A 20,003-nucleotide genomic window follows, 5' to 3' on the forward strand; every position below is an offset into this window, starting at 1 on the left:
CAAATTAGGATTTGTAAACTGCCCAGAGCCAAGGGGGAAAGCGGAGGTATAAATAGTTCAACTCATAAATAAATATATACCGTTGAGCTTCTGCGCGTCTTGCAGTGTAACAAAAACAAAAGCCCTTCGCCTATGCGCAGAGAACCTTTGCTTCAAGCAAATCTTTCCACACAACTTCAGAATTTGCAAAGATTTCGTTCCCTGACAGGGAAAGGGGCGGGGCTTTCGAGGAGGACGAGTCACTTCATAGCCCCTTCCAATTGGTTGAAGACCGGAGAGGCGGGTCTGTAGGCGGAGCTGGCCAGTGGCTGACCAGCGCACGCCTCAATTTGGCTCGCAGTTGCCGCAGGAAAGAGACTCGCTGCAGCCGCTGAGGTGGGACGCGGGACCCGGGTGAGTGAGGTAGAAATTGCTTCCAGGAGCCGAGGGGTCCAGGAGAAGGGCCGGCTGGCCAAGAGGGGTCGGGGCTCCTGCGCCCCTTCCTCTTTGTAATGGCCCACGCTGTGAAATACTTTTTTTTTTAACCCCCGCAGGGGAATTGCTGTTTTGCGGGAACTCTGTACATGTTCAGAGGCTTTTTTCCAAGAGTTGCGGGCTCTTCCCGTAAAGCCTAATGGCTTTCCTACTCTCTCCACTGTAAGAGCGTGTGAAAAGTAGAAGAGAAAGGAGCGCCCGGTGATGGTGGGGGTTTGCTGCTGGTTCTTGACTCGGCCTCCGAGCCTTAAGTCTTTCCCCCTTTACGTCTTCCGTGCTCGACGTTTGTACTTTTAAGGTTTTCTAGATTAATTAAAAAGGCGCCGGGTGATGTGGGGGGAGGGACACTGGGGAATTACGCAGAGCTAAAGCTGACCTGAAGCTTGGCACAGAAATCTGTTTTCCTGCCGGGGCTCAGCCCTTCGACACAGACTGGTAAAATGACAGTTCGCTTGAGAGGGAGTGTTTGGTCACCCCCAGTCCTTCCCGACGGCCCTTTTGCGCGCCTCTGGGGGGATTCGGAGAGTATGACGGAGCAGGCAAGTTCAGTCCCTGCTTTGCTGTCGTTTAAACCAGCCCTGTCTGCTTCCCTGCCTTTAACAGATTTATCTGCAGACTTAAGAACTGCCACATCATATCAAAGGTCGATCTAGTCCAGTATTCTGTGTCCCATACCGGGCTGTTTCCTGCTTCCTGGGCGCCTGCAAGCAGCGACATGAAGGCTCCTCCTCTCCTTGCGGTGCCTTCCAGCTGTTATTTGGTGGTGCACTGCCTCTGTAGGTGGAAGCTCCATCCAGCTCTCCTCGCAAGTGGCTTTTGACGGAGGTGTCCCCCAGAGAGGTGTTCTTCGCCTTCTAAAAAAAGTGGTCATCACTGCACTTTGTGGGAGAGAGTTCCATTTTGTCCTTTCTGAAAGCACTGCCCCGGCAATTTCACTGGGTTGACCCTAAGCTCTGATGTTTTTGAGAGTGGGATAAAACTGACTGTCCATCTACTCTCTCCATAACTGCATCAACCTTTTATCACCCCATCCACATAGTTTGGGGTTTCTCCTCTTCTAAACTAAGAAGCCCCCTGGTGCATTTAGGCTTCATCTGCAGGAAATTGATCAGTTTGGTTGCCCTTTTCTGTGCCTCCTTGATATGGAAAACTACACCAAGCTGCTCTTAAAGGACACAAGAGCAGGTCAGCCAGTCCCCCTAGTTAGTTGGCAACCCTGGCAACCTCTCTCTCTCTCTCTTTTAGAAATAGTGATGTCAGCTTTTTGGAGCACAATTTGTTGTTGTTGTTCAGTCGCACAGTCGAGTCCGACTCTTTGCGACCCCATGGACCAGCTCCCTCCAGGCCTTCCGGTCTTCCGCCGTCCTCTGAAGTTTGCTCAACTTCGTGTTCGTTGCATCGATGACACTGTCTAACCATCTCATCCTTTGCCGTCCCCGTCTTCTTTGACCTTCAATCTTTCCCAGCATCAGGGTCTTCTCCAGTGAGTGCTCCCTTCTCATTTGGTGGCCAAAGTATTTGAGCTTCAGTTTCATTATCTGGCCTTCCAGGGAACAGTCAGGGTTGATTTCTTTTAGGATTGACTGATGTGATCTTCTTGCAGTCCAAGGGACTCTCAAGAGCACAATATGCGGGTGTAATAGACTGGGGCAGCCCTTTTAAAAATAAAATATCCCTGTAAGGTTTTCTCTTCTTTTTTTTTAAAAGAGTACTAGAACCGGCCATCTGGCAACCAGACATGCCTTCCCCATCTGTCTTGGCCTGGGTTTCCTCACCTCTCTATTTGGGGAAAGGAACCTGGCTGCTAGAAACTTGGAACTTTAACAACCTGGGTGTGGCATAGAGGCGTGCTGCTTTGCTCTCCAGGCAGAGTAACTATAAACTCTGGATTACTCAACCTTAGAAACTGGTGTCATTTATCTCATTGGGTGTCTCCCCCCCCCCCCCTTTCAGGCTATATAAAGCCCTCTGTGAGGGATCATCCTTCATTCTGTCCTCCCTGTTACCCCCTCCTCCAAAAAAGCGATATTGTCCTGGCTAATGTTGCCTGGCCATTAATAACCAGATCTTTTACGTCTGAATCAAATAGCTTAGGTTTCATTGATGTGGAAATCTCTGGGCCCTGTGTCAAAGTTGAGCTCCCAGTGATACCTGGCCAGGGGGCTGCTTGGTAACTTTAGCTCTTTGTCCAGAGCTATCTTTGGATGAGATGGGGCCAAGGGAGTTTTGTGAAATGGATATTGAGAACTTGGCAAAGACGTTACTGGGTGCCTTGCATAAATGGCATACAGCTAGTGGGGAGGGGGGCCGCATGCTGGCATGCATGGCTCCAGGACCTGGACTGCAAAGGGAGGTGGAGTTTTTCTTCCTGCTATATGTGTGTGTGTGTGTGAGAGAGAGAGAGAGAGAGAGATGGGTCTATAGGGGGTCCTCATGGCTTAGAGTGGGCCAGAGATAAGGTTACAAGTCTTGTGGGATCTGCCAAAAGTCCCATTTCCAGCATCCTGTTTCTGAGAGGACACAGCCAGATGTTTCTGGGAACTTCTCAAGCCCAGCCTAACAGCAGCAGACTTCCCCTTCTGCTGTTTATTCCTGGTATCTGAGAGGGCTTCTGAACATGGGGGTTCTGTTTACCTAACGTGACCGGTAGTGGCAGGAAAGTGCTTGGGAAGGGGGATTTCTGCTCTGAAAAGTTGTCTCCATGGAAGGAGTCACTCACTCCTCCAATCAAATCTGGAGCTGCATTTAGGTTAAAGGAAGGAGACTGTGATGCTTATCTGTGATCTAGATTAGTCCACAGCTCAGGTGGCACCTCAGGTATGTCCTCGGGTGACTTGAAAAGTGCTTTAATAGTCCCTTGGGAATCCTTGATGTTGCCACTCAGTTCTGGCTGATTTCCTGCTTGCTGTTGTTTGTAAAGAGCAGCCAATGTATGGAACTCTCTGCCACATAAACAAAATGGCAGGGCCCTGCCCCAAAGAGTTTGCCAGTGGGGAGGGAGGGAAAGGCGAGTCTGATGCGGGAGGAATGTGCACCAAAGCAGTTGCACGTACTTAGCTTTTAAAAGGCATATCTACTTTCGTGGGCTCAAGCAGGTTTGATAATCCCCCCCCCCCTTCACAGGGAGCTCCAAAAGACTGCAGTTATGTGATCTTCAATGCTGCATTTTTGGTGAGACTACAATTCCCAGGGTTCTTTGGGGGGAAGCCATGGCAAGTAAACTGGTAGAGAACCAATATAACTTTGCCATCTAGATGTGCCTGTGGGATATGCTTGGCTTAAGGGGAGCCACAGAAAGTGGAGCCAGAGCTCCAGAAGAGGGTTTCCCCCAGGGCTCATTTGCTTCCCCAGCAGTAGAAAGTTTTAATACTTGGCCTTGATGGGGATTAGAAAGGCTGTCAGTCAGGCTGCAGTCAGTGCTCCCTCTAAGCTGTGGAGTCTTGTGAGCAAAAATTCTACTTTGCGAGCTACTGGCATTAGCGTTGTGAGCGAGTGATTTGGCTTCTGCGTCAATTAGTTTGCTCTGGAGCCATCCTTCCTGAGCTAAGGCAAAAAATGTGTGAGCCGGAGGCTAAAGAACTGTGAGTTAGCTCACACCAACTCAGCTTAGAGGGAACATTGGCTGGAGTGTGTCTCTCTTTCTTCTCAGGGTGGGGTTTGTTTGTTTTTTGCTCTCTGTCACACTTAGGGTTGCCAACCTTCAGCTGGCACCTGGAGATCTCCCACGATTACTGTTGATCTCCAGACTGCAGAGATCAGATCCCCTGGACATAGTGGCCGCTTTGGAAGATGGACTCTACGGAGTTATACCCTGCTGAGGCCTCTCCCTCCCCCAGCTCCACCCCCAATATCTCCAGGTATTTCCCAGCCCGGAGTTGGCAACCCCAGTCACACTAGAGTCCCCTCTTTCTGTACCTGTCTTCACTGGGCCCATCTCTCTGGTAGAGCTCTCTGGAGTCCCCCTTTGAGCAGCTGTCTGCCTTGGGGCCAGGCTGCTGTGATGCAGTTGCTGGCAGTCTGGCATCATTTGTGGTGTGCGTGCACCCTTGGGGCAAGAAATTGGCTCCGCAGCCCTGCCTGACCTCCCCCCAAGGAGCAGGTCATGTCCATACCTTATATCCTTGCAGACCAGGGGGCTCCTCGCTCACAAGCAAAGCTTCTTTTTCCTTCATGGCCGAAGTTGCTGTGCTTTCTTGTTGTGGCCAACTTTTTCACTGCCCCCCCTTCTCCAAATACCTTTCACAGTAGCTTGATCTGCAGCCATTAATAGGAAATCGTGCCTTATAAAGTGCCACCTTTTGATATATTTTTTTACCCTCAAGATACTGATAAGGCCACAAGAGCAAAGAAAGTGCTTTTTGCTGTTCAGTTGGCAGCAGTGCTCCCTCTGGCCTGCGGAGTCTTGTGAGCAAAGATTCTACTTGGTGAGCGACTGGCATTAAAGTTGTGAGCAAGCGGTTTGGCCACTGCATACATTAGTTTGCTCCGGAGCCATCCGTCCTGAGCTGAGACAAAAATGTGTGAGCAGGAGGCTAAAAAACTGTGAGCTAGCTCACACTAACTCAGCTTAGGGGGAACACTGGTTGGCAGCCTTGTTCTGGTGCTGTATAATTTGGGGCTTTCCATGAGAGGAGGTTGGGAAGATGCTCCTTGGTCCCCTTCATCTTCTGCGTGTTTGTGTGGACATGCTCTTCATTCGAAGCAGCGGGACTTGAACCTTCCTTGGTGGTCTCCCCTTCGAGTACGAACCAGAGCCGACCCTGCGTAGCTTCCTAGATCTGATGGGGTGGAGCTAGCCTGGACCTAGAGGTCAGGGCCATCTCTCTCTCGGTCATATCTTAGTCGAAGGTGATCATATCTCTCTTGGTTCTGTGTACTCTGTGGGTGTTTTCCTCCATCAGCCCAAACTGCATTTGACCTAGTTCTAATCAGAAAACCAGACAGAGTTGCTTGGCTATCTTGATTGGCTTCGGGGAGAGGCCGTGGCTCGGTGTGCTTTGAAGTTCCCAGATCTAGGCCTGGGCATCTCCCATAAAATGATCTCGGAGAAAGCCCTTGGACCTGCAGACTTGGCAGAGCAGATAATCCTTGGCTGGCTTGATGTAAGGCAGCTTTCTCCTTGTTTGCTGGGTTCCCAGGGTTGGGGGAAGCGCTCTGATTCCTCGGAAAACTCTTGTCAGCCAGAGTTCTGGACATGATGGACTGCTGGTCCGGCTCTGGAGCGTTCATGTGTTTATACTAATGGCCGAATTGCCTGCCAGGGGCTGATTAGTAAGTATGCGGGGGGGGGGGGCTCTTTTGCATCTGGCATCCCCAAAGTTTGATCTTAGATCGTGCTGTTGGATTTTTCTAAAGGAGTGGGTTGCTTATAAAGTACAAGAAAGAGGCTGCTAAAATGATCGAGGGGATGGCGCATAATCTCTGTGTTGGGGGAATCATTTAGGGAAAAATCACTAAGGGGCAGGGAAGAAGAAGAGGAGGAGATTGGATTTATACCCCGTAAACCCGCCCCTCACTACCTGAAGGAGTCTCAGAGCAGTTTACAATCTCTTTTCCCTTCCCCACAACAGATACCCTGTGAGGTAGGTGGGGCTGAGAGAGCTCTTTCGAGAGCTGCTCTTGAGAGAACAGCTCTGACAGAGCCATGACTGACCCAAGGTCACACCAGCAGCTGCATGTGGAGGAGTGGGGAATCAAACCCGGTTCTCCCAGATTAGAGTCTGTGCTCCTAACCACTATACCAAACTGGCTCTCATGGTATGCATTTATAAAAGCACGCATGGTGTGGCGAAAGTGGACACTTCCCCCCCCCTTTCATAACAGTACAACAGCAACTCAGTGACATTGATTGGCAGTAGATTCATTACATGCACGCGAGAGCTCTTCTTTGCACAGTGCATGAGATGTCACATGTGATTGTAGTCTTGGATGCCCTGAAAAACTAGTTTGACAGATTACTGAAGGATACTTCAGTCAGTGGTTACTATCCAGAACAACTAAATGCAATCTCCATACATAGAGGCAGCATACCTCGAAGTACCATGTGCCAGGGGCAAATGAGAGGGAGTGGGCATGACCTTCATATCCTGCCGGTGTCTTTTCAGCTGGCTGCTCTTAGAATGAGAAGGCGGGACAGGATGGTCCTTGATTTCGTCCAGAGGTTTTCCTGTGTTGGGAGGTTCCTGCATTTGGCAGAACGCCGTCATTGCCTTGCAGGGTTCGGGGTAGGAAGTGCAAGAGAGAAGGAAGATGTGACTAGCCGGGCATCAATCCTATGATTAGTATAGTAATTGAGTGGAAGAAGAGGATACCAGGGACTTCTCAGTTCTGTGTGTAGTTCTGGGAGGATCCTGGTAGAGTCCATTTGTTAGACAAGACTGGAGAATTGATAGGATAAAACGTGAGAGGGAACAGGCAGTGGTTTATGGGTGCTGATCTTTGCGGTATGACCTTGCAAATATGATCCTGGTTTTGCACAGCCATCTAGCAGCGTTTGTTTTTTAAAAAAAGTAGGATTGGCTGTTTGCTCATGTGCAGAGGCCCTTTTTCTTTTTTTGCAAAAAAACGCTGGATGGCAGTGGGCATTGCAAGCTATAAATCTCGGAGCCAAACTGCTAAAGTCCTGACTGCCCTCTGACCCTTTTTGGAGAAAGGTGGGCAAACTTTAGGCACTGATGCAAAAGGCATTAGCCAGCAATTTTAGGTGCTGATGCATCAACTGTACTAGCTTCTGGGCACAGTGAACCCTGAAGCATTGCTGTTTTGTATGGGAGACTTTGCTGGAAAACAGAACAAATGACCATTGTGCAAACCTGGGGTGTGCCTGTGACCTCTTGCTTCTTCCAGTCCCTGCTTGTTGTCTTCCCCGAGCACGCACGCAGCTCTGCTTGGTAAAAATAGCCACCTGTGCTTGTTGCTAATGAGGCTGCTTGCCCTTCTAAATCCTTCGCTTCCTGCTGTGCGGCTCTAGCGGGCCGCTCAACGGCTGCTTTGCAACACCTGCTTTGTCAGCAGTACCCAAATCTGTGCCGTTCGGGCTTCGGCACCCCTGCCAAGAGCCCCGTACAAAGGCCGCCTTATTCAGCTGCCCAACCCTGGGCAGTGGAACCACCCATTTCGAATAAGCTGCAGGGCGCTTTGCTCTCACTCTCTCTCTTTTCCGAATTAATTTGTGGCAGATTGTTCTGTGCAATGGGGCGTGTGGTCGCTTGCACAAGCGGGCAGCTGGTTTCTTCCAGAAACCTGGTGCTGTAGATGGAAAGCAGTGGCGGAGAGGGGCATTTGATGGCATCAGGTTTGGGTAACGTCTGCTAAAGTAAGGTCGTGGCTTGATTGTCCAGTTTCTATTACATGGTACTCTCTCCTTCCCTCCAAAATACTTGAAAGCAGTGTGGACGACAGAAAAGACTGATAACCAGAGTTCAGATACATGCTCAACCATGAAGCGGTTGACTGTGGGGGCCGCTCTGTCTCTCTGCACCTACCTTGCCGGGCTGCTGTGGAATTGCCTTCATCTGATCCTCACTGCCCTGAGCTCTGTTGAGGGAAAGCAGGATCAATAATGTGATAGGCTTTTAGCTGTGCTCCCAGAAGAAGCTGTTGATTGGTACCAAGCTGCCATGTACTGAGTCAAATCATCCGTTTGTCAAGGTCAGTTTAACTGGCAGCAGCTCTCTGGGATCGCAGGCAGAGGTCTTTTTCACCTCACCTTCCACCTAATCCTTTTAAATATGTTCAGGTGGGCTGGGTAATCCAAACCTTTAATGCTGATGTATTCAGATCCAAGCTGTAAATAGCAGCCTGCTAGTGGTGGATAAGATTCACCTCCCGGGGACAAAGGTGGAAGATCTGCAGAATCTGTTTTGAGGGTTTTTCCCCCTTGTAAACTACAGAGGATTGACAGAATTTTGTGGTGTCAGGCAAGCCAGTGATTGGGTTGTTGCTGGCTAATACCTTTAGCAGTCCTATTTGGAAGGCCTGTAAATCTACAGAAGTTCGGACAACAATTGCACTGGAGAGTAGAGGAATCAGCCTGTGTTTCTTTGGTACGGATTGGTGCTGGAGAAAACACTGCTGAGATTGTTCTTCCGGCATGCCTCCCTTGCCCCTTTGGTGGCAGCTGAATTTTTGCCTCACTTTTACCATTTGTCATTTTGCAGATTATGAGGAGGAGAGTGCAATGTTACCTGGAAAAACAATTGCCATTTTGTAAGGGTGCTCTGGCCCTGAGCTGGATAGACCAGGCTAGCAGATCTCGGAAGATAAGCAGGGTTGGCCCTGGCCAGTATTTGGATGGGAGACCACCAAGGAATACCAGGATCACTACATGGAGGCAGCCAATGGCAAACAACTTCTGAAAGTGTCTTGCTTTGAAAACCCTTTGGGGTCACCATAAGTCAGCTGTGACTTGCTGGCAAAAAGAACGGGTTGCTCTGAGCGGCGGTATAAGTAGTGAGTCAGGATCTTGTCTCTGCCATAAACTCACTGCGTGGCTTAGCTGTCCACCCATCTGCAGTATAGGAACAATAGTGCAGGCCTGCCTTATAGGACTGTCATAGAGAAATTGTTTGAAAATCACTTGTTAACTACTTGCTTTTGCAGTTTTCAGACCAAGCTAAAAAAAGTTTGCTGTGACTGAAACTCAAAATGCTTAACATTCTCTCCCCCCCCCCTTTCTTTTATTTCAGAGTGGTGGCCGCATTCTGGAAGCCGAGGAAAGGCCTGTGGTGCCTTTCGGTTTCTTTCTTTGGGAGATGTAGACTTTGAAGACCTGTAAGATTCTCCCTTGTACTCTTGTCTCTGTTGTGAATATCAAAGGTGGAGAGTTGCCAGGGATCCTTCATCTGATAGATGTTGTCTACCCCTCTGGAACACGTGTGTTTTGGCAGTCCTTCTGCGTCGCTGACAAAGGGGCTCAAGAAAGCTGATCTTCTAAGGAAACGGGCCGTATTGACAGAACTAACGGCTCACAGCAATTTTTTTTTTTAGCCCCTTTTGCAAACCGAACTCTGGCCCAGCTGTGATCCTTCTCTTCTGTATCTTCTGGGCCGAGTGTTTAACACCCTGATTATTCTCGTTTGTTTTCCGATGGCTCAGGCCAGCATCGAGTAGGAACCCTTTATAAGATTTCTTTCCCGCAGTCGGCAAGATGTCCACCACCAAAGTGCCAATCTACCTGAAAAGGGGAAGCCGGAGAGGGAAAAAGGAGAAACTCCGAGATATCCTCTCTTCTGACATGATCAGCCCGCCCCTGGGTGACTTCCGGCATACGATCCACATCGGGAATGGCGGGGAGAATGACATGTTTGGTGACATCTCTTTCCTGCAAGGGAAGTTCCACCTCCTGCCGAGGACGGAGAGCAGTCTGAGTTCAGGTGGGGCCGGCCACTATGTTGTACCCTTCGAGTTCTCAAGGACTGCGACTGTCTCGGGTTATGATCCGCCGCCTCTGGACATCCCATCCCCTCTCCTAAAGAATGCAATCTCCCTGCCAGTCATCGGTGGCCCGCAGGCGTTAACTTTGCCTTCTGCCCAAGCCCCGCCCAAACCACCTCGCCTCCACCTCGATGACAAGGGCCAGCCAGCTCACCCGCCCAAGGACCCTGCAGAGAATGCTGCCAACGGTACACGAACTGCGGAGACCCGTCGTGCCCCCAACGGCGAGTGCGTGGCCGCTCTGAATGGCTTTGTCGAGGAAGAAAAGAAAGGGGAGCCTTTTATGTCCAACGCTGGCTCCATGCTCTCCCTGCACGTGGACTTGGGACCATCCATTTTGGACGACGTTCTCCAGGTGATGGAAAAGCACCAAACCGGGACTGTGGGTGCTCGGTTGCGAGACACCAACAGGCAGCGGATCCTGACGTGACAAGGAAGGACATCCATTGGAAAGGACTTGTTGTCCCCCCCACACACACACACCCGAACAGCATTGTGTAGAGAAGAGTGTGTATTGCTGTTAACTGGGCCACCTAAACTGGGTGGCTGTTGAGTGAGTGAGAACATTGGGTGCACCTTCACTTAATAGCAAATCCCCATGCCTCTCCTCCAGTGTGTCGATATTAAGGTTTGGGTGGCCCCCCATGCTTGCTCCCCCTCTGCAGGACCCCCCCCCATGCTACTGAAATCTGTATAGGAAGAAAAAGCAATAAATTCATCAGCATCTGTTAGCTGCCGTTTGCCGATGATAATAGTAATGTGGTGGGCGTGCATTTCAAAGGGATGAGTTAATCGATGGTTGAGAAATCCTAACAGCCGAAAGGAGTGTTGTTGTGTAACACTTTCAGTGGGTGTGGTGTGACCGAGGTTGCCGAGCGGCTCGATTGTGCGATGAACAGACGGTTGCTCTCTGCTCCTTGGCTCAGGTTTTGAAGCTCCAAAGCTTCGGAGTTTCCTCTTTCATTTCAGTGGGTGCATTTGGGCTACCTTCATTGAAATGCTGTGAGTAGGGGGTATCTTTAGGGTCTTAAAATGGTAACATAGCCACATTGGTTGACAGTTAAAGGGCCTGTGTTGGCCAAGGAGAGGGAATGGTGAGGGAACAGACTCTTGGATGAAATTAAACGTTCAGCGGCACTTTAAAGACGGTCTCTGACTCACAAAAGCTTATGCTGCAATACATTTTGTTAGTCTTTAAAGTGCCACTGGACTTCTGTTTAATTTTGTTGCTACATACTGTTGGGATTCTTTTTAAGTAAGTCAGCAGAGTATTAAGAGACTGAGTCCATGGTGTGTTTTAAAATATAAAAGTTTACTATAAACCTAACATGGGAAAAAGGTACACAGGATATAAAATAACAAAGAGCTAATACGTCTACAACCTTGCAGCTAAAAGGGAAAACGGGAAGAGCTGAATGGCGTCTCCCTCTCTAGTCAGAACAAAGAACGGGAGGAGAAATCAATATGCTAAATACTTGACACCTTGGTTTCCAACCAGACTAGCAAATTAGCCCCAAAGTTCCCGGGCATTCTGTTGCACAAACAGATTGGTTACAAACAAACATGTGACTTAACATCATTAACCCTGTAAATACTGAAGTGTTTTGACTTGTAACACCCAACACATACTAACACATAAGAAGTTAAGAAGGGCCTTACCGACTCAGTCCAGCGATCCATTTAGTCCAGCATCCTGTCTCACACAGGGGCCAGGCAGTTCCTCTGGAGGGCCAGCAACAGTGCATAGAGCTCAAGGCCTTCCCCTGGTGTTCTCTCCTGGCACTGGGATTCAGAGGCTGTTTGCCTCTGAACATGGAATTTCCCTTTAGTCAACCATGGCTAGTAGTAGCTACTGGTAGACCTGATAGAACATGGTTACCCCTATTGAAGTATTAACTGTTACGTGGATGTTGGTGCTACCGCCACAGAACTGGCACGATGTGCTTGCCCGGGGGTGGGGGGGTGGGATGTCCCCTATGGTGACTGTAGCATGCCTTCCTTTTTATTATGCCCCATGGGGGAACATGAAGACCCGCAGGCCCTCATTGGTAGCAGTCCAAAAAAAGATTTAACACCTTTTCTGCAGAATTTGTAAACTGGTTTTCTCAAGATTGCTCTGAGAGATGAGGCAAAAGGTAAGTTGAATTGCGCTGCAGTTTGGTTGGGCTGCATCAGTCCGATCCTTCTAACAGCTTGCTGGATCTGTTCAGTGAACCGGTTCATATCTAGCCCGGTGGCCGATAATATTCTGTGTTGATACTGTTCAAGAGATCCGGAGTTCTCAGCGACCTGGCCGGCCCGCCCACGTGCATGATTTTTTTTTCCAGCATCGCCGGTGTGGCCTGGCCAATTGGGTATCTGGTTTAGCACATAATACTTTGTTTAAGCATCTTTAGGGGAAGAATAAATAGTGACTCGTTAAACTAACAAGCTGTTGCAATTGTCCCTTGGCAGGCGTCTTTCTTCCTGCCCATCTGTCCTTGCAGAGGGTGATTCACAAAGAGAGGAGCCTGCCGCTTTGCTTTCCCAAGGGGGTACACGAGGCCACTCTGGCATGACAAATGGAGAAAGATGATGATGATTTTTGACAAGGGCTGTTTTTGCCAAGAGAGTGATTTTTTTTAATGGCCCAGATTACTTGGTACAGAGAACAGCTCCTTTGGAGGGTCTTTTGGCTTTCAGCCTCCTCAATAGCTTGGTCTCCTTGAGGACAGAATCCTCCCCAGATGTGTACTTCTTTCACTCCAAAAACTGAACAATCCACTTTCCTCCTTCAGTGTATGTCTTCCAGAACTGCAGTGGTGTTTTTTCTTAGCCAGAAAAGATTGAAACTCGTTCAGTAGAGCTCTCATTTCTGGGTACAACAAACATGTTTTTGTATCTCCCAAAGCACATGAGATTGTAGTTGCTGTGCACAGTGCTTTACATAAATGGGGGGGGGGGTGTCCCAAAGGGGTGAAAATCTAAATTTAATCAATGGAAGGTGGGGGCAGGGCGGCAACAGGAGAGAGAGGGTAAGGGCATGGGACTGACAAATTGAATGCTGTTGCCCATATTCAGGGTGATTTCGATTGGGGAGGGTTAGAAGGAAAGGGTTGAAAGCCAAAGTCTTCACTGAAAAGGTGGGTTTTGAAGGGGAGGAGAGACAGGTTGTACCTGAACCAAGAACACAACACATTCTGTTTGGCTTGTGAGGCAGAAGGATTGGACAGTTTTTTTTTTTAAAACTTATGATAAAGTTGAGAACCTGCCCACTACTAAAGCTCTCTCTCACACACGTACTCTCAAATTCCTCTTTCAAAGCTATTGTGTCTGGACGGCAATTGAACAAAGGCCAGGGAACCTTCTGGAACAACCAATACTGTGCGGAGGCTGGCTGGCTGGCTACCGCACTGCATTTGTGTCTCACTGTCCGTAATCCTCCGATAGGCTTTGTGGCCATGGTGACAGCACTGTGGTAGGGACTGCCTGGTGCCTTCTTGTTTCCATGGATTTCCCCTTGCCGAGGTCAAGCGTATAAATAGATCTGATCCTGTTATGAACTCTAGCCTTTCCACTCCCCCTTGTCTCCCCTAGTTTCTTAGCAGCAGAGAAGACCTCAGCATAAAGCTGATTGCAAAATAGCATTTTAAAGCCTCAAGCAGCACCATAGTTTAAAGGAGGGGGCTTAACAAACTGCACGGTCTCCCCTGTTCTTTTGCACCTTCCACCGGCGAGCCTAAAGTTGAAAACCTGGATGCCTGGCAAAGCTAGGCCCACGTGGAAGCAAGCAAAGGGCCCACATGTTTTTGCCAGAACCTCTCCCTCAATAGAGGTAGAAAAGAGTTTGAGTCCAGTAGCACCTTAAAGACTAACACAGTCTGTGACAATATATGAGCTTTCATGAGTCTTTCCTCCTTGCACGCCCCTCATGAAAATGCACCCCCTGCCACAAATTTTGTTAGTCTTTAAGGTGCTACTGGACTCTTTCATTTCTGCTGCTACAGGCAGACTAATACGGCTACCCATCTTGCTCTACCTCAATAGAGGGTTTGTGTTTAGAAACACAAATATAAGATTGCTTGCAGACTACATTTTAAGGCCAAACTACTTGTGGTCACCTCCAAGTTGCCCACAAGGATTTTCAGTCAGATGCTGTTTTGGCCGTTCCCGGCAAGGAAGTCCCAAAATAGTACCCGACTGAAAATCTTCATGGTTGACCTGATGGTCACATGTAGTTTGGTGTAACGGTTACAACAGCCCTGTACAGGAGGTCAACAATATCACCCTGAGAAGGGGGAAAGGTGGGAGAGAAGGACTTCTTGGTTTGTTGTTTCGTCAATATACACCAACTGTGTTAATGCAAGACCAATCTTGTGGAGGGGAATGTGGGATTTGGGCCACTGATGTGCATCCTGAGGGCAGAATTCAGCCCAAGTAAAAAAAAAATTGTTTCAAAATGGAAGTTAAACGTGTGATTCAATTCCCCCCACCCTTGAAAAATGGACTTACCAGCCCACTGAAATATCGACTTTGCATAAGCAAGTCTGCGAAGAAGTGGCATACACATTTTCTAAGGAAACTGAATTGGAGTTAATTGGCCAGAGAGGATATTTGCACACTACCTGTTGGTAGTATTGTACAACAACAAAAAAGCAATTGCTATGTTGAACACCTCCAAAGCTAAGTCAGGCAACAGATGCCATTTTGTTTAGGGCCTAGTGATTCTTGGTCAGGGATTCCCAATATGGTGCCCCACTGACACCTTTCCTGGTCCCCCACCAAGTGTTTTTAGAAAGCGGGTGAGGCTCTGCTCCAGCAGGACTTCTGAATAGCCTAGGGTTGCCAGCTCTGGGTTGGAATATACCTGGAGACTTTGGGGGTGGATCCAGGAGAGGGCGGGGTTTGGGGAGGGGCCTCAGCATGGTTACAATGCCCTGGAGCCCACCCTTCAAAGCAGCCATTTTCTCCAGGGGGGCTGATCTCTGTCAGCTGGAGATCAGTTGTAAAAGCGGGAGATCCCCAGGCCCCACCTGAAGGCTGGCAACCCTAGAATAGCCACTGGGGATCTAACTGGCTATACAGATTAAAATAATGGGTGTTTAAGCAGCAGTTGCCACCACAGTGTTGGTTTTATTCTTTCTCACTCCTTTTCCCCCCAGTTAGGGTTGCCAGGCATTGGGGGGGGGGGAGTAAAAAAAAGTTCAATAAATTCACAAGAAGTTCATCAGCCACTATTAGCCATTATAGCCAGGGGTCATTTTGTAGAAAAAGAGGTGCAGGAGCTCATTAGCATAACTTATTTGCATATGCCACACTCCCTGACATCACTGGAAGTGTGTCAGAAGGCTCAGGCTCCACTGGACTGTTTTGGATTGCTAGGTATGGGGGGGGGGGACGGGGGGACGTGCAGATCTGTCCTTGCAGAGGAGGGAAAGCTTGTATCTGAATAAGACTTGGTCTTAAAGGTGCCACTGGACTGTTTTGGACCGGGGGGGGGGTCTCTGCAGCTTACCTGGCTGCTTCTTGCTCTGACTGAGGGCTGCTGGGAGCAGGGGGTGGGGCTTGTTGCATGTGCCCGCCCCCTGGGCTCTTTACTGCTGGAACTCCGCTCCTGTGCGCTCCTGCAGGAAATGACCCGTGATTATAACTATGTAGAACCACCATGTTTTGAAGCAGTCTGTGTCTGAATAACCGAACGCTGGGGACATGCCAGGAGGAATCCTAAGCACATTTACTCAGAATCCTGTTCAGATCTGTTAAATGGGGGGTAACTCGTATGCAAGTTTTCTTAAAAACATAAGAGAAGCCAATGTTGGATCAGGCCAATGTCCCATCCAGTCCAACCCCCTGTCACACAGTGGCCAAAAATACCAGGTTCGTACGACTGTGCTGATAATAGGGGTGGGTTATTTGCCTTAATGTTCTGCTTCCCAGGGAAATCTGGATCACTGCTGTTGGATGCAGGAAGCAGCGGAGTAGACAGAGCTTGCTTGGCTGTGATCCAGCAGGGTTCTTCTTAGCAGTGACGAAGGATCTGCAATCTCTAAAGGAAGTTTATTGAGAAAACGAAGCACAGAAAAAAATGAAAAATGTCGACATTCTTCTCCTCTCTACTAGTTATGCCAAGAAAATGTCTGGATGCAGCTGGTTTGCAGAACACTCATGGCACGAATTAGATCCCTAATGGAGCAATCCTCTTGCACCAAAAGAATTTTGTTTTTTACCCAGCGGACAGGAAACATTCAGAGCTAAATTATGCACTCAGTTTCCTCTCCACACTCTTAGGCCCCCTCTTAGGTTAGTAAATATACTTCCCAAATAGTTGCATCACTTCACATTCACCCACCCATCTGCCTTCCTTCCAGATGCAGGCAAACTGGCAACTCTGGATGCATATTTTGTTGTTGTTCAGTTGCACAGTCGAGTCCGACTCTTCGCGACCCAATGGACCACATCACCATATATATTTTTTTAATATCTTGGCTGCTGCAGAGCAAAAGTGTCTGTACCCAAAGGCAACAGAAAAGCAGAAATGCGTAGGAACCAGTGCCTTGGCCTTCTCACAGAGCTTTAGTGAAAGCTGACAAAACGTCCCAAGAGGGCTTCAGCAATGAGAAATCTTAATTACAGACGCGGAGGCTTAATTTAAACATGATGTTGGCAGGATAGAGGAACTTTTCCATGTGATTTTGCAACATCCCACTTAATGCTAGGCCATTGCACATGCAACCCTGCTGCGTCTGCAATGCAACTGTTCTGCTGTTATGCCCACCTAGGCAGGAATACTGCATGGGTAGTAGTGTGTGCCATTGCAGTTGGGTAAGTTCTTTCACCTTTAAATTGGTCCTAGAGTGACTTTTCTGTCCTCTCCCTTCCCAGGAATGGCACAGAGGCCCTTCAGTCTCTAAGCCCTGTTGAAGGCTTCTCTCACAGCAGTCCTTTCCCCTTTAATTCATAGGACTCCTTCTACATTTATTTTTTTAGCTATTTATACTCTGAGTTCCTCCCCAGTAAGGACTCAGAAAAGCTCACAAAATCATCCCCACACAACAGCAACCCTGTGAGGCAGGTTAGGTTGAGAGAGAGTGTTGTCAGCTCCAGGTGGGGAAATACCTGGAGATTTGGGGGGTGGAGCCTGGGGAGGGTGGGGTTTGGGGAGGGACTGCAGCAAGGCAGCCATTTTCTCCAGGGGATCTGATAGCTCTTGCCCGGTGAACAATTGTAATAGTGGGAGACCTCCAGGCCCCAGATAGAGATTGGCAGCCCCACTGAGAGAGGGTAGCTGGCCCAATGGCACCCAGTGAGCTTCCGTGGCAGAGGGGGTATGTGAACCTGGGTCTCCTTCCCCGATCCTAGCCTGACATTCCAGCCACCAAGCCACACTCTCCCTCAGCCTTCTGCCCCCTCCGCTCCTGCTTATCCTTAGACTGCTCTCACCTGCCAGAACCTGTTTCCTTCAGCGTACAACATCCAGACTCCCTGCTGCGTCGTTCTCCAGACTTCAGCACCCCCATGTCTCCTTCTCGGGAGGGTCCCTGTCTCTCCCCTCCCCATTTCTACCAGCCCTTGCTGTCCCGAAGCCCTGGGTGGGGTTTTGTCCCATCCCTTTTCTTCCTTGGCCTCTCCGTCCTTCAGATTCCTGCCTTCTCCAGCATGTTTCCCTCCACCCTCTCTGTCTGTCTTTCTCTAGTGTCTAGAGTCGATAATGCATCTGCCGTCCTTGCTGCAGCCATCCTGTCTCCTGGGATGATGATTTGCATTTTGATACATGTCAAAGATGGACCTCCCAAGGCATTTCTCAGAAAGAAGCGGCCCCTTTTTAAAAATTCAAATCCATTTAAAAACAGCTAGCAGCAGAAAACATAACCAAATTATGATTTATATCTTAATGTACATTAAAAATAACTTGACCTGGATGACTCAGGCTAGCCTGAACTCGTCAGATCAGAGAAGCTAAGCAGAGTTGGCCCTAGTTGGTACTTGAATGGGAGACCGTCATGGAAGTCCACCTCTGAATGACTTTTGCCTTGAAAATCCCATGGAGCCGCCATCCGTCAGCTGCAACTTGATGGCACTTTCTACCAGCAGCAGCAGATTAAAAGCCAGCCCAAAGCGGCATGAGATTTCTCAGATCTGGAAAAGTGGTCTGTGCTGTGGCCCATGAAAGCTTCTCCAGAAATAAACTTGCTAGTCTTTAAGATACCGCAAGACGTTTCTGTTTTTTGCTTCAACAGGTTAACACAGCACTCCCGGATCTGGAATGGCTCTTATCACAATTCATTCATAACTAATCCCCTTCACTCACAGCTAACCCAGATAAGTACCCCAAAGGCCTTTACAATAATTTAAAACCAAATCGTGCTTACAGTAAAAAGAACTCCGCCAATTAACAAAAAGGGAAAGCCTGCAGCCTATGCACGCTTTCCACAGAAAAATGTTCTACGGGTATAGTGATAGGCCAGTGGCTCCTTGTTATCAACAGCCACGTTTCTGATGGTTGAGGCTTTCGGGAATGCATGTTACCCCTACCAGTTTGGTGTGGTGGTTAAGAGTATGGACCCTAATCTGTGAGAACCCGGTTTGATTCCCCATTCCTCAACATGCAGCTGCTGGGTGACCTAAGGTCAGTCATAAGTTCTCTCAGAGCTGTTCTCGAAAGAGCTCTCTCAGCCTCACCTACCTCACAGGGTGTCTGTTGTGGGGAGGGGAAGGGATTGTAAGCTGTTCGGAGACTCCTTCAGGTAGTGAAGGGTGGGGTATAAATCCAATCTCTTCTTCTTCAAAGTTTGAACAGGCAGATCTGACTCTTGAGGGTGCACTGTCCAGTGTTCAGATCCTGCACCAGACCTACGGCATGGTAGTTAATTTAAACGGGGCTTGTGCAGAACAGCTTCTTGGATTAGGACCAATGCTCCCTCTAAGCTGTGGAGTCTTGTGAGCAAAAGTTCTACTTTGTGAGCTACTGGCATTAAAGTTGAGAGTAAGCGATTTGGCTACTGCATAAATTAGTTTGCTCTGGAGCCGTCCTTCCTGAGATAAGAGAAAAAATTGTGAGACAGAGGGTAAAAATTGTGAGCTAACTCACACTAACTCACCTTAGAGGGAACACTGATTAGGACCCCTGTTAATGTGCAGGCAGTGGGGTGCCATTTGGGTTTTTACCTCACACACCAAAATAGCTTGGGTTTTTCCTGACTGGTTGCAGGTCTGATTGCAGCAGTAAAAGGTAAAGGTAAAGGTTTCCCTTGCTCGAAAGCCAGTCGAGTCCGACTCTAGGGTTGCGGTGCTCATCTCCGTTTCAAAGCCAAAGAGCCAGTGCTGTCCGAAGACGTTTCCATGGTCATGTGGCCGGCATGACTAAACACCAAGGCGCACAGAACGCTGTTACCTTCCCACTGAAGTGGTACCTATTTATCTACTTGGAATTTCTTGCTTTCGAACTGCTAGGTTGGCAGGAGCTGGAACTAGAGACGGGCGCTCACTCCGTCATTGCGGCAACCGGGTCTTGAACTGCTGAACTACTGACCTTCCACAGCCTGCAGTTCAGCGTCTTAACCACTTGAGCCACCGCAGCTGGTTGCAGGTCTGATTGCAGCAGTACTTATAGTTAATTGATCAGAGTCAACTACAGGCTTCCTTGTCCTGACTAGTGAGCCCATTCAATTATCTCAAGATCATGCTCTCCCTGAAGTCAGCTGCTGTGAGCTGCTACATTCTGAGTAGGAAAACCCTACAGGGTTGCCACAAGTCGGCTGTGACTTGATGGCACTTTCCACCACCATTCTGAATATGAGAAGCAGCAAATAGCCCTCAAAGGTAAATTTACACAGGAACGCAGTCTGGAGGTTTCCAAGGCATAGATAATGTTGATTAGGTCTTGGTTATCATCCTTATCATCTGTCCTTTTGACAGACAACCTGATAGTTCTGTCTCTATATCAGCATAGCAGCACTGCTGCCCCCATCAGGGCTGCCCACACACTCAAAGCCATCATGTGGGAAAACAGTGAAGAACAGTGATAAGATTCAAACCTAAGAAGCTCATCCAACTGCCAGCTGTTGCCCCAAGGCTACTGAAGAGCTATCTAGCCCTGTGGGGAGGAGACATTTGAA

The 20,003-nt window shown here is 48.8% G+C and overlaps 1 protein-coding gene across 3 annotated transcripts; it reads left to right on the forward strand.

The window, feature by feature from the left end:
• Positions 1-344: 344 nt before the first annotated feature.
• CDC42EP2 (CDC42 effector protein 2) lies at positions 345-10,579 on the forward strand. 3 transcript variants are annotated; one of them, XM_015411931.1, is made up of 2 exons: positions 345-393; positions 9,162-10,579. In XM_015411931.1, the coding sequence occupies exon 2, from the start codon at positions 9,623-9,625 to the stop codon at positions 10,337-10,339; it is 717 nt and encodes a 238-aa protein (XP_015267417.1). In that variant the 5' UTR covers positions 345-393; positions 9,162-9,622; the 3' UTR covers positions 10,340-10,579. The 3 variants fall into 3 exon arrangements, 2 of the variants coding, with proteins under 2 accessions (XP_015267417.1, XP_015267418.1); XR_001482541.1 differs by lacking the exon at positions 9,162-10,579 and adding an exon at positions 1,720-1,800 and having other exon boundaries at positions 350-393; XM_015411932.1 differs by lacking the exon at positions 345-393 and adding an exon at positions 1,940-1,957.
• Positions 10,580-20,003: the final 9,424 nt, after the last annotated feature.

The sequence above is a fragment of the Gekko japonicus genome, unplaced genomic scaffold, assembly GCF_001447785.1.
Source record: "Gekko japonicus isolate JY-2015 unplaced genomic scaffold, Gekko_japonicus_V1.1 scaffold563, whole genome shotgun sequence".
In the NCBI taxonomy this organism is placed as follows: Eukaryota; Metazoa; Chordata; class Lepidosauria; order Squamata; family Gekkonidae; genus Gekko; species Gekko japonicus.